This window comes from Ictidomys tridecemlineatus, chromosome 4, assembly GCF_052094955.1.
Source record: "Ictidomys tridecemlineatus isolate mIctTri1 chromosome 4, mIctTri1.hap1, whole genome shotgun sequence".
NCBI classification, from domain to species: Eukaryota; Metazoa; Chordata; class Mammalia; order Rodentia; family Sciuridae; genus Ictidomys; species Ictidomys tridecemlineatus.
In genome coordinates this window covers 1,802,192-1,816,023 of record NC_135480.1, presented here as the reverse complement: position 1 = coordinate 1,816,023, position 13,832 = coordinate 1,802,192, and the positions used below count along the sequence as shown (strand labels likewise).

The following is a 13,832-nucleotide window of genomic DNA, read 5'->3' as shown; positions in this document are numbered from 1 at the left end:
GTCCTCAGGCTGTGCCTGCCCTGGTGACTTCATGGTGTGTAGGACAGCAGTCCTCAGGCTGTGCCTGCCCTAGTGACTCCATGGTGTGTAGAACAGCAGTCCTCAGGCTGCGCCTGCCCTGATGACTCCATGGTGTGTAAGACAGCAGCTCTCAGGCTGTTTGCCCCCAGTCACTCCACATTGTAATGCAGTAATTTGCCTTGAGCTTCTCCACTTTGAGTTTAAGTGCTGAGGTGGATGATTCTACACCTTGTTTGTACAATTAAACAACCTCCATCTGCCTGGCACAACTTTAAGGCATAAACTGATAAATAAATTAAGTGTGCTAATGGAAATGACCACCTGTGGACTTACCTAATTAATCAGAAGCATGTGGTGGATGGATGGGCATGTCCAACTCATCAGGAAAACTGGGCCCACACACTTATCAAACCCACCAGACACTGAATGAAGCAACCTCCTCCCTTAAACCCCCAAAAGAAGGAGCATCATGACTGGACACAGTGGCACCCTGACCCCACCATCTAGTCACTTGTCACAATCCTTTCCCAAGAGAATCACCCCAGGAACAAACCTCCAAATCCCTGTCCTTGGGCTTCACAGGAGCAGGGTTTCTCCTGTCAGTGATGACCACCCTTGGCCCACTTCCAGCTGTCACCTGGAGTCGCCATTCCAGGCTGATGCAGTGCTTTGACCACTCGGGACTGTGTAGTCACCTACCTGGTGGTCACCTGCAGTGGCTGTGCTCCTAACCCTTTTCCCTTGTGCTCCTGGCTCAGCACCGGAAACCCTGTGGCCGTCTTAGCTCTTTCCTCGTGTTCTGTGATCTCCTTATATGTCACTGAGTGAAGTTTGACTTGTGACTTGAGCATTATCAATATGAGAAATTGATGTTGGAATAAAAAGCCCTGTGACTGTCTGGCTTATGACTACCAGGTGGCCCACGAGTGAACTGCCAGGTGGAAGTGGGGAAGCCTGTGAATTTATTGTTATTCAATAAATTCTGACACTGCAGAAAGACACAGGTGGGTTTGGTCTATGTTAAGTCACAGCTCACTAATGAAACACTGGGATCCTGGGGATGGCCTTGAAGGAGATCTGAGGCCCACTGAGACCCTGATGATGTCCCTGAGCACCACTTGGACCCTGGGGATGGACCTGGGCCTCATTAATACACCAAGGAAGACCATGAACCCTATTCAGAAACTGGGAGCCTGTCATTCTTTTGGAGACTCCGGGGTATACAGCAAACTGAGGCCAAAAGCCTTAAGCTCCTCTGAGACCCTCAGGAAGGCCCTCAGTGCCCTTGAGACCCTGGGATAGGATCTGAGCTTCACTGAGAAAGCTATGCACCCCATTTAGACCCTTGGGAAAGCTCCAGGCTCCTATGAGACCCTGGGGACGACCCTGAACCCTTAGGAGCTCCAGCCGACTGTGAGCCCAGTGAGGCCCTGGGCCAGGCTGTGTTCCGCCTGCCTCCCTGGTCCTGCCTGTCTGACGGCTCCTCTCCCCACTGCAGCAGGCACACGGAGCACCAATGTCCTCCGTGGCTAGGTCAGGAATGCCACAGCACGACAGAGCCCCCGCAGAGAGCGCCACCTGGTGGAGGCTGAGGCTCATGACCAGGGTGGGGCTGGGGAAGAGGGATCAGCGCTGAGGCAGGGGCAGCAGGAGCAGGAGAGGACATGGGATACCCCAACTCCTTAGGCTGTGCAGGCTGTGAGGGGAAAGTGCGTCCTGCTGCAAAGGAGGTGTGCAGACAGCAGGCAGAGGGCTCAGGGTCTGTACACCACCCACTAGAGTCTGGCTGGGCCTCTTTGGGGTTGGGCACTGCATGGGGGTGCCCCACAAGGTATCAGCCCAGCTGAGCTCCAAGGGAGCGATGGGGCAGTAGCCTGGCCTGAAGGGGAAGACAGGCAGGGGCTCTCGAAGGAGGGGGAGGGAGGAAAGGGGCCTGGGCTGGGCCGGCGGGGGCTCTGTTGCCCTCACATTGAAGATGGGCAACGGGCCCCACCCAGGGCCATGCTGCTGGGTTCTAAGGGGCTGGGGGCCTTAGTCCTAGGGTGGGGTGAGGAGTGGGCAGGCAGCATGGAGTGGACACTCGGGGCTCCCCCATCCCCATGACCCTGGCCACCCACTGGGGACTAAACAAAGGCACAGGCCCCCCGCAGCTGCCAGCCCTCCTGAACTAGTGTGGAAAACACTCAGCCTGGTCCCCTGGGCTCTGCTCTCCTGGAGGCCCCCCAGCTGCGCGCAGGGCCAGCTCGCCATCACGCCCTCGTGAAGACTAATGAACCCAGGGCCTGAGCGGAGGTGCTGGTGATCAAGGAGCTCTTCCTGCAGACCCAGCACCAGGGAAATGATCCAGAAGATGCCACCTCAGCCCCCTCCCGGCCATCTGCCGACCTCCCTGCACCCTCATGGGCCAGGTGGCAGGGCAGGGGACAGGGGAGGTGAACTTGGGGCTATAAAGCAGGAAGGGGGCCAGCCACCCTCACCCCTGCAGGAGCAGCTGCATACTGAGGCGGTCAGTAATCAGGTCCGTGTCCGCCACGCTGGGCCCAGAGCTGCCTAACTGGGGCTCCAGGGTGGCGAGGAGGGTGAGGGCTTCCTGCTTGCACTGGGGGGTCCCTCGGCCGGCCTTAACGTTGCCTGTCCCCCAGGTCATCGTCTCTCCACCATGGCCCTGTGGACACGCCTGCTGCCCCTGCTGGCCCTGCTGGCCCTCCTGGGGCCTGACCCTGCCCAGGCCTTTGTCAACCAGCACCTCTGTGGCTCTCACCTGGTGGAGGCACTCTACCTGGTGTGCGGGGAGCGCGGCTTCTTCTACACACCCAAGTCCCGCCGGGAGGTGGAAGAGCAGCAGGGTGAGCCCCCGTCGCACTCCTGTTGACCCTGCCCTGGTAGGACAGAGGTGGGCAGAAAGCTGCTGTCTAGGGGGTGTCCGTGGACCTGCTGGAAGGAAAAGGGAGGCTCTCCTGGTCACTTCCTAGCGGGAAGGCTCCGGGTGGAGGAGTGCTGAACAAGGCCTTTGGGCCACACGTCTCCCCTGCTCCTCGGGTGAACGTCCACCCACAGCCCCTCGCTCGGCCCTTCTAAGACGATGTCAGCTCAGGGGCAGATTTTATTGACTAGACCATATCCTGGGAGCTGAGGTCTCAGGGGTCCTGGAGGGTGCGGAGTGTCCGTCCACCTGCCTGCAGGCACCAACCCTGGGCTTAGACAGGAGTCCTGCCCCAGGGCCCTGGGCTGTGGGGACTCAGGGTGTGTGGGCAGGCCCTGGGCAGGAACCCGGGGGCAGGCCTGTGTGCCACTGCCCTGGGACCAGAGAACAGCTGCAGAATGTGTAGACTCCAGAACCCTGTGTCCATACCCAGAGGCCTGTCCCCATGGACAGTCCTTCTGCCTGGGCCCAGCTCAGGTGGGGATGGGGTGACCCAGGGGTGGGGCAGGCAGGCACGCTGCTGCTTCTGACTGGGTGGTCCTGTGTCTTTCTCACCTCACTGCTGCCTCTGCTGCCGGACAGGAGGACAAGTGGAGCTGGGCGGGGGTCCTGGGGCAGGCCTCCCACAACCCTTGGCTCTGGAGATGGCCCTGCAGAAGCGCGGCATCGTGGAGCAGTGCTGCACCAGCATCTGCTCCCTCTACCAGCTGGAGAACTACTGCAACTAGGGCCGCCGCCCGCCCGCCCGCTGCCCACCTGCACCGTCCAATAAACCTGCAACGAGCCCGGAGTGTCCGTGTGTCGGGGAGTCGGCTGGCGGGGTGGGTACACGCGGCCCTCATGCCTGGGCCGCGGTGGCCTCTGGGGGTTACTGGTGCTCTCAGCAGAGCCTCCTCCCAAGCTCTGTCCTTGCTCACTGGGCATCCACAGGGGTCCACACTGGCCCAGGCCCAGGGCAGTGATGTCCCTCCCGCTGTGGCCTAGGTGTAGGAGGAGCACCCCTCCTCCCCTGTGGGATCTCTGGGAGGCAGAGGTGATGGGCAGCAAGGAGATGCCCCCTCCTGGCTGTTTAGCCTGGGACCTCGAGGTCCCCCGAGAGCATCTGGAGGAAAGAGGTCAAGGACATTCCAGCAATGTCCACCTAGCCCTCCCAGGCTGTTTCCAGAGACATGTGAAGGAAAGCAGTTGGGCCGGGGCTGGGGTCCTGCAGAGTGAGGGTAGACAGGGTCAAAAAGCTATAGAGGCCAGGCCTGGTGGTGCACACCTGAAATCCCAGGGCTCAGGAGGCTGAGGCAGGAGGATCTCGAGTTCAAAGCCAGCCTCAGCAAAAGCAACTCTGTGAGACCCGGTCCCTGACCAAAATACAAAATAGGGCTGGGGCTGGGGCTCAGAGGTCAGTGGCCCCGAGTTCAATCTTGACACCAAAAAAAATAAGAGGTTATAGAGGCTGGGCCTCCCTCTGGACACCATCGGGCACCCTAAGGGAGACCAGAGCCTTGGGGGGAGCAGGGTAAGCCAGGTGGCCCCACGGGCAGACTGAAGGACCTCTTGGCACCGGGCAGGGCCTCAGAAACCCACTCCCTGAGGTGCCCCCACTGCAAGGCCATGAGATTGCCTGCCCCTGGGCCCCAGGCTTCCCTCGGAGGACACAAGGTCATGCAAAGACCTGGCTGTCACCCCTAGAAGTACCCCCAGGCCCCGAGGACAAGGCCACACTGGGTTCAGGTTTCTAGGAGCCCCTCCTCAGAACCCTCAGTACCACGGGCTCCATCAGACTTCCAGTCTGGGTGCCATCTGTTGGTCGGATAAGAACCTAGGGGCTGCTGGGTCTGGCAGTGTCCTGGAAGGTCAGCTGGTGTCCCTGGCCACCCGAAGGCCTGGAGAGCCTGCCTGCCACCCAGGCCAAACCAATGTGTACCTGACCTGAGAGCTCCGCCCAGCAGGCTCCGATGGCTGGGCCTGGGCCTCTGGCTGCAGACCACCTGGGGGCCGGCTGCCGGGCTGGGAGCAGACCCCTCCACGGTGCCGGGCCTGCGAGCTCCTCCCCCTGCAGCCCTGGGGATCCTTCCCAGGTGGTCCTTCTCTTCATGACCCCACCAGCACCCCCACCTAGAGAAGACATCCTGGGCCCCCAGCAAGCCCCGCCCCTGGAGTGGGAGCCAGGACGGGACAGGCGGGTGGACGGCTGGACACTGGACCCGGAAGAGGAGGGGAGGAGGAGGCTGGGATCTGTCCGTGGGAATACCCTGCTGTCCCGTTCGCACGGCTAGAGGCAGGGGCGTCCTGCTGGAGTCGAGGTATGTGGGATGGCTGCTGGGGCGGGCAGCCAAAGCTGGACGGGAAGGGGGCTGGCTGAGTGTGCCTGCTCTCCAGCCAGCCCTGGGTCATGTTGGCCTGGACCTTGAGGGCTGATGGGCAGATGCCCCCCAGGTGCCAACAACCTCCCTCGAGGGGGTAAGAGTCAGGGTGCAGAGAACCCTTGAGGGTGCCAGGACTCCTGGGGCCAGTCCAGCTCTGTGGGATACAGATTGTGGCCCGTCCCAGGTGGACGCCAGGCTCAGAAACCTGGTTTCAGGGCCCAGATGTCCTGCGGCCTGGGTGCCATCTGGGGAACTCTGGTCTGAGGCCTCAGTTCTCATGTGGTGTGCCACCCTCAGCCCAGCCTGAGCTGGCCATCGCCCTCTCCCTTCCCGAAACCTGCCCCATCTCCAAGACACAGGACCGTGCTCCCTGAAGCCTGCCACCCAGCCCTTGCTCCCTGAGTGTGCCCTTGAAAAGGTCGGGGAGGGAGACCAGAGGGACGAGCAGGCACCTCTCGACCCCGCCCTGGGCACGAATAGGAAATTTCTACCCACGGTGACCAGGGTCCAGGTGGCAGAGGCAAGATCAGACCACTCTCTTCAGCACCATCCTGGGGGCCGACCCAGACGTCCCATCTGGAGGCAGGGGGTATGGACACTCCCTGGAGCCCCCTGGTCAGTCCACCTAGGCCAGGCCCACAGACCTGGGCTTCACAATTCCCATGGGGCCTTGTGCCTCTGGGAACCTGGGCTCCTGGCAGCAGTGGTCAGCTGCGTCCAGCCTGAGTGTCAGCCTGGCTTTGGGGTTGGGGCCACCCTGCTGGCCCCCTGACCCCCTAGCAGCCTCTTCCAGTGTCACCAAGAGCAGCCCACACACCTGCCCGGTACTCAGCCTGGTCTGACTGGTGTCCCACCTGCCCACACTCAGGTGGGAACTGTTGTACCCTGTTCTGAGAGAGGAGACTGAGGCCTGGAGCCGCACAGGTGGCCCTGCTGGGCACAGTGCCGTCCTTCCCCACTAGGGGCCTTCCGTCAGTGCAGCTGCCGTCAAGCTTGCTCCCAGATTGCGTCTGCTCCTGGCACAGACTGGCTGGCACCTCTGCCTGGCCCTGGGGCAGTATTTGCCTTCTCCTGTCAGCAGTAAATATTTACTGTCCTCTCTGCTATCCAGGCCTGAGCAGACCCTGAGGAGCACAAGACATGGACACAGGGAGGCCAAGGTGGACCCCTTGTCCTGAGGTCCCTGTGCCCAATAAGGGTCCTGCCCAAGATCAAGGACCAGGTGGCTTTTGAACCTGGGCACCCAGAAGAGGCCCGAATTCTTACCAGGGCCAAATGCTGGGCAAAAAATCTTGAGACAGCCTGAGAGGGGAGGGGCGGGCGCTGCCCTCAGACCCTGCAGGGCCGACCCGCACCCTGGTAGCTCTTCCCCTGCAGACACCCGTGGGCTCTGAACAATGGGGCCAGGAGCAGTCATTTGCAGACACAGCCAGCAGATGGCGCCAAAGCCTCATTTTTTGAGGTGCTCCGGTCTGCAGGTCCCACTTCTGTCCACTGAGTTTGGGGGCTGCTTTCTGCTTGGATACCACCCGGCAAGGGGTTCCCTGGCAGGCTTGCCACCCTGGACTCTGGGGCATGAGGTAGAGCGGGGAGAGAGGCTTCTTTGGGGGCTGGGGTACAGCCACAGCCCCCAGGGTCAGCTCCAGCTTGGCCGTCCAGATGGAGGGGAGCAGCTGAGAAAATATCAAGGGCTCCCATATTCTGGGGGTGCCTCCAGATCGCGTCTGGCCCCCGCTTCCTGCCCCCAGAGTCTTGGAGACCTAGAGGAGACTTCAGGACGTCGCCTTCCACCCACACCCCCCTGTCGAGGCTGAACCAGTGGGGGTGGGGGGTGAACTGTGCCCGCCCAGCTAGGACCCAGGACCCGGGGAGGCTGAGGCTGGGGACTAGTGGGGGTGACCTGTCCCTGTCAGTGCGGTGGTCCTTCTTTGGAGCCTCCTTGGCCACTGAAGCCTGAAGGCTGTGTCCTTGTGCACATGGAGGTGGGGGCTTCGGGGACCCCAGGGTGTGGGAGGCCTCAAGCGGGGCCCAGCTGGGTCAGGGCAGCCCTTTCCCATGTCCACATTCCGCCCAGTGCTGAGAGGAGAGGGAGGTCAACTCCGGAAAGAACGTTTGGGGGTGGGGGTGGCCGGGTCTGGGAAAGCAGAGAGGACAGCCGGACGCAGTGCTGTCCCCTCCTGCTCCCACTATTGTTTCTGGCCTGGACTGCAGGAACAGCAAGGCAGAGTCCTTCGAAAGTGCAGCCGGCCGGAGGCGGCCTCCCCATCGTCCCCGTGTGGCCCAGTCACGCTGTGCTGGCGCCAGGCACCCTGCAGGCCCTCCCACCCGCTCCTGGGCGTCCTTGGCTCCCTCCCCTGCTTCCAGGTGGCCCCTCACCCCACCCACCTCGGTGCAGACTCCCCACTTCCTCCATCTGTGCCTAGGGGACCCTGTCCCTGTCACCAGGCTGCCCCTGGCAGTTGGGCCTAGTCTGAGTCAAAGGGGCCCCACCAGCTCCACTCAGCAAGGAAGGGTGAGAGAAGGGGTCTCTGCGCTGGCCACCTGTCCCCAGAGCTGAGTGCCCTCCAGTCAGGGGCCCTCAGGTGGCAGTGCAGACCCCTCCTTTCCCAGAGATGCTCAAACGTCTGGATCCAGGCGGCTGACCCCGGGCCAAGGTCCCAAGAGCTGGCCAAGCCCCACTGCCACACCTGGCTCTGTCTTGTGCCCCTCTGAGGTGTCTTTCCCAGCCACAGGGAAAATCTCGAGGCTCCCCAGCCTGGGGGTCTGCAGACCCTCGGGCTTCTAGGAGGCCTGTGGCCCCTTCACCCAGTGGAGGCCTCGGAACCTGGCCCAGCACCGGCCCGCATTCCACACAGCCTCCTCTGACCTCTACAGTCCATCTGTGTTTGTGGAAACAGCCGGAGCCGGCGGCCCAGGCGCCTGCAGCTCTTCATGCTGAGAGTCAAGGCACAGCCCTCTGTTCTTCAAAGTCCACCCTCGCTCAGAACTCGGTCCCACTCCAGGCCCTACCTCCTGCCCACCCCAAGGCCCAGCATGGCCCGGGTACCTGAGGGACTCTGGGAAGTTCCCTTACCCTCTGTGGGCTGCAGGTCCTTGGCACCAGTCAGCCACATATGGTGGCCCAGCGGTGGGTCTTGGGTGGACTGAGTTCCCTGAATCTAGCTCTGGCAACGGCTGCCCAGCCCTCCCAAGGCCTGACCTTGAAGGAAAGCGTCACCTGGCAGAGATGGGAGCAGCAGAAGGCGGGTTGCCTCCGGCCACGGAGGGTCCAGCCCAGGCCCTGCTGTGGGAATGTGGGACGGAGGCCATGCAGTGGGGGAACAGCTGGCCGAGAAACAGCTGGGCGCCAGCCGCGGATGCAGCAGAACTCAGGACCTGGGAGCAGAAATGGGTAGGCTGGGAAGCTTCCCTGGTCCCCCAGGTCCCGTGGCCTTAGGAAGGTTGGGCCACACGGCAGGCCTAGCCAGGGGTCCCCGAGGGTCACTGCAGCCCATGCCACCCTCACCAGGACTAACAGAGCAGGGCTTATGTGGAGCTGTGTCCTTCCCCATGGCTGGGCACAGCTGGACCTGACAAAAAGCAAGGGTGGCGACGGTCCAGGGTCTGCAATGGGCTGTGTCCTGGGGTGCCAAGTGACAGGCCTCGCCTCCCAGTGCACCCCAACATTCCTGGAGCCAGTACTGTGTCCCCACTGGGCCAGTGCAGGGCTGAAGGCTGAGAGCTGGGGCAGGCGGCTGGGGCTCTGGCTCTGCTGCTCCTGGCTGTGTGGCCCTGGGAAAGTGACTGGGGTCAGAAGGGAACAAAAGGAGGCCCTGCCCCCTGGCTGATCATGTCCAGGCTTGGGCATGGAGCCCTGCAGGCCAGCACCGTGGTTATCACAGGGCCCACCCTCTGTGCCCCTAGCATCCTCCTTGGGGGACCGGGGAGCCAGGCTTCAGCCCAGCCTCCCTTCCCACCCAGGCAGGGACAGGAAGAGGCCACAGGGTAGGTCAGCTGGGTGTCCCCAGGAAGCTGGTTACCTTTCAGGTCTGGGCCTTGTCCCCAGAGCTGAGTGCTCCCTCCCTCCTGGACCTACCCAGAGAGCCTCAGGCCAGGAAGGTCCCTGGCCCGGGGCTGTCCCCCCCAACTAAGGCCACACAACACGGTCCTGTGGGCCAGTCCACCTGGATCGGAGGAGGGGCTTCACGTGTGTCTGGGGCGGAGGAGAGGGAGGCCGCCACCCTGGCGTGCCCTGTCTGGGCTCTGTGCCCCTTTCCTGGGTGTCTCCAGCAAGCAGCCTTCCCTCTCTGGGCCTGTGCTGCGTGGGGAACCTCGAGTCTGGGTTCTGTCCGGCTTTGGCTTTGTCCATGCATCTTCCCTTCCTGGGCAGCAGCAGTCCCCACGGCTCCCAGGGAAGGCCAAGGGCAGGTGGGAGGCCAAGGTGGCCAAGCATGGAGGCCTAGGCAGGTGCTCAGTGAGGGTGGGTGGCCACCTGGGGCGGGGCCTTCATGGCTCTTCATGGCCCCCCAGGCCAGGGGAGACACCCAGGACTGCCCGCAGAGCCCGTGCCCCTGAGCCTCACCCACTCTCTGGCCTAGCTGGTCTTCCTTCAGAAAGTCCAGCGCCCTCTCAGGTGTCAGGTTTTACCTTAAGCAGGTGGAGGAGACTTTAAGACAGGTCCCCAGGGCATGTAGCTGTGGACGGTCCAGCCTGTATTTCTGTCTTCTGATGCAGCAACTAGGGGAGACAGGGCCAAGAACAGCCTCCCAGCGAGCAGGGTGTGAAGTGGAGCGTTCACTAGCAGTCACCGGTGTCTGTGCTCCTCCCTGGGGCTCTCACACCTCTTGCTGGACCTGGATGGCCAGCAGGGAAAGAAGGCCACTGCCCAAGGTTGATTGGCAGAGCAAGGACTTGAACCAGACCAGCTTCCAGCCCCTGGTCTGAAGGCCTAGTGGTGTGAGCTGACCAGAACTGGCCCCTGGACCCTGCAGGAGAGGGCTTTCCAAGTCCTGTGCTGCATCCTTGTATACCTGAGGGGACAGCCTCACTCCTGCTAGGATGCCACGGTCAGTGGAGGTCACTGGGCCATCTAGTACCCCAATGACTTGGGGCCCTAGGGGAAAAAATTGGTTCATGCAGGAAGTAAGTACGAACCACTCCTCCTCTTCTCTCAATTCCCAAGGCTTGTTGAAGGGCCCTGCGGTCACACCAAGGACAATGCAAACTTGGGGGAAAGCAAGACATTTAATGAAGCTTTGGGTGCAATTTCTCAAATGGCCACAAGGTGGCAGGCTTGTGCCAGATTTAGAAATTCCCACTTTGTGTGTTTTTAATTTTTTAAATTTGTTCTAATCAGTTATACATGACAGTAAAATGCATTTGGACACATTGTGCACAAATAGAGCAAAACTTCTCCTTCCTCTGGCTGTACATGGTGCAGAGTCACAGGAGTTTTGGAGTCATATACTTATATAGGGTAACAATGTCTGTTTCATTCTACCACCCTTCCATGCCCCTGGTCCCTCCCCTTCCCTCACTCCCCTCTGTACAATCCCAACTTCCTTCATTCTTCCCTACCCACACCTCCCCTATGGATCAGTATCTGCTCATCAGAAAAACATTCAGCCTTAAGTTTGGGGGAATTGGCTTATTATATGATATTCTCTAGTTCCCTCCATTTACTTGCAAATGCCATAATTTCATTCTTCTTTAAGGCTGAGTGATATTACATTGTATGTGTACCACATTTCCTTTATCCATTCTTCTGTTAAAGGGCATCTAGGTTGGCTCCATAGTTTAGCTATTGTGAAATGGGGTGCTATAAACATTGATGGATCTATGTCACTGTAGTGTGCTGATTTTAAGTCCTTACAAACTGAGGAGTAGGATAACTGAGTCAAATTGTGGTTCCATTTCAAGTTTTCTGAAGAATCTCCATACAGCTTTCCAGAGTGATTGCACCAATTTGCAGTCCCACCAGCAATGTATCCCCAAATCCTTGCCAACATTTATTATTGCCTGTATTCTTGATAAATGCCCTTCTGACTGGGTTGAGATGAAATTGTAGAGTCGTTTTGATTTTCATTTCTCTAATTGCTAAAGATGATGAACATTTTTTCATATGTTTGTTGATTGATTGTGTTTCCTCTTCTGTGAAGTGTCTATTCAGTTCCTTGGCCCATTTGTTGATTTTTGTTGTTGTTGTTGTTGTTAAGTTTTTTTGAGTTTGTTTGTTTTGGTTTTGAGTTTTTGTTTGTTTGTTTGTTTTTTGAAGGGGGGCTGTTTTTGTTTTTGTTTTTGGTACCAGGGATTGAACTCAGAGGAACTCAACCACTGAGCCACATCCTCAGCCCTATTTTGTATTTTATGTAGAATCAGCGTCTCACTGAGTTGCTTAGTGGCTTGTGTTCACTGAGGCTGGCTTTGAACTTGCAATCGTCCTGCCTCAGGCTCTCAAGCCGCTGGGATTACAGGTGTGCGCCACCACGCCCGGCTTGAGTTCTTTATATATCTGGAGATTAGTGTTCTATCTGTGGTGCATACAGTAAGGATTTTCTCCCATTCTCTAGGCTGTCCCTCATGTTATTGATTGTTTTCTTTGCTGAGAAGAAGCTTTTTACATTGAATCCATCCCATTTATTGATTCTTAATTTTACTTCTTTCACTTTAGGAGTCTTGTTAAGGAAGTCAGATCCCAGGCCAATAGGGTGAAGATTTGGACCTGTTTTTTTTTTTTCTTCTATTAGGCACAGCGTCTCTGTTCTAGTGCCTAAGTCTTTGATCCATTTTGAGTTGATTTTTGTGCAGGGTGAGAGTCAGAGGTTTAATTTCATTTTGCTACATATGGATTTCTAGTTTTGCCATTTGTTGAATAGGATACCTTTTCTCTAATGTATGTTTTTGGTGCCTTTGTCTAGTATGACATAACCATATTTATGTGGGTTTGTCTGTGTTTTTATTTTGTACCACTGGTCTATGTGTCTGTTTTGTATCAATACCATGCCATTTTTGTAGCAGTTTAAGATCTGGTATTGTGATGCTCCTGCTTCACTCTTCTTGCTGAGGATTGCCCTGGCTATTCTGAGTCGTTCTCTTATTTTTCCAGATGAATTTCATGATTGCTTTTTCTAGTTCTATAAAGAATATCATTGGGATTATAATAGGAATTGTATTAAATCTGTTTAACAGTTTTGGTACTATGGCCATTTTGACAATATGAATTCTGCCTATCCAAGAGCATGGGAAGACTTTCTGTCTTCTAAGGTCTTCTTCAATTTCTGCCCTTAATATTCTGTAGTTTTCATTGAAGAGATCTTTCACCTTTTCACCTCTTTTGTTAGATTAATTCCCAAGTTGGTTTTTTGTTTTTGTTTTTGTTTGTTTGTTGTTTTTGAGGCTACTGTGAATGGGGTAGTTTTTCTAATTTCTCTTGCAGTGGATTCCTCACTATGCATAGAAGTGCATTTGATATGTGGATATTGATTTTATATTCTGCTATTTTGATGAATTCATTTATTAGTTCTAGAAACTTTCTGATGGAATTTTTGGGATTTTTCTAAATACAGAATCATGTCATCAGCAAATGGTGATAGTTTGAGTTCTTCTTTCCAATTTGTATCCTTTTAATTTCTTTCAACTGTCTAATTGCTCTGGCTAGAGTTTTAAGGATTATGTTGAATGGATGTGGTGAGAGAGGGCACCCCTGTCTTATTCCAATGTTTTCAATTTTTCTCCATTTGAAATGATGTTGGCCTTGGGTTTAGCATGTATAGCTTTACAATGTTGAGATATGTTCCTACTATCCCTAGTTTTTCTAGTGTTTTGAACATGAAGGGTTAGGGCAGGCTGCCACAGTGAAGGTTACTGAGCCATCTAGTACCCCAGTGATTTGGGGTCCTAGGGACAAAATTGGTTCATGCAGGAAGTGAGTATGGATGACTCCTCCTCTTCTCTCAACTCCCAAGGCTTGCATGGTGGAGATCCCTGCAGTTACACCAAGAACAATACAATTGGGGTGGGGGTGGAGCAAGATACTTCTATGCTAATGATGCAATTTCTGAAGTGTCCACAGGGTGACAGGCTTGCGCCAGATTTGGAAATTCCCATTTTGGAAATGGAATCTCACCAATTGGTACCCTGCTTCTGAATGGAGGTTTCAACACTCAACTCCATGTCCTTTTGATAATATATCAAATTTTATTTTTATATAAACATAATAGATTTACCTCCCTCAGAACAAAATGAATGCTTCAGGAAAGCATTTTAGTTTAATATGTGGCTCTGGGTGCCCATGATGCCACCCCTGGGACCGGAGAACACCAAAAGGGAGTTGTCCCCACCCAAGTTCTGTGATGCCAGGAGAGCAGCAGAAAAGAGCCTCAGACCCAACACAAGGTTTTGGAGTCTAACCACACCACAACACTGCAGGGGCCTCTCTCCTGTCAGGGGTAGGGTCCCAACTTCGCTCCCTGCCCACCAGCAGCCTCCAAGAGCATTGTAACGTCTCACAAGGAAGAGTGTAAGAGCTTTGGGTTGTGCCACTGTAATTC

The 13,832-nt window shown here is 56.7% G+C and overlaps 1 protein-coding gene across 1 annotated transcript; it reads left to right on the top strand.

Annotated features, from left to right (window-relative positions):
- Window positions 1-2,508: 2,508 nt before the first annotated feature.
- Window positions 2,509-3,729, top strand: Ins (insulin). Its single transcript, NM_001282255.1, is given in 3 exon segments — window positions 2,509-2,539; window positions 2,664-2,867; window positions 3,527-3,729. Coding segments are annotated over 2 exon segments (333 nt in total). The 5' UTR covers window positions 2,509-2,539; window positions 2,664-2,680; the 3' UTR covers window positions 3,673-3,729.
- Window positions 3,730-13,832: the final 10,103 nt, after the last annotated feature.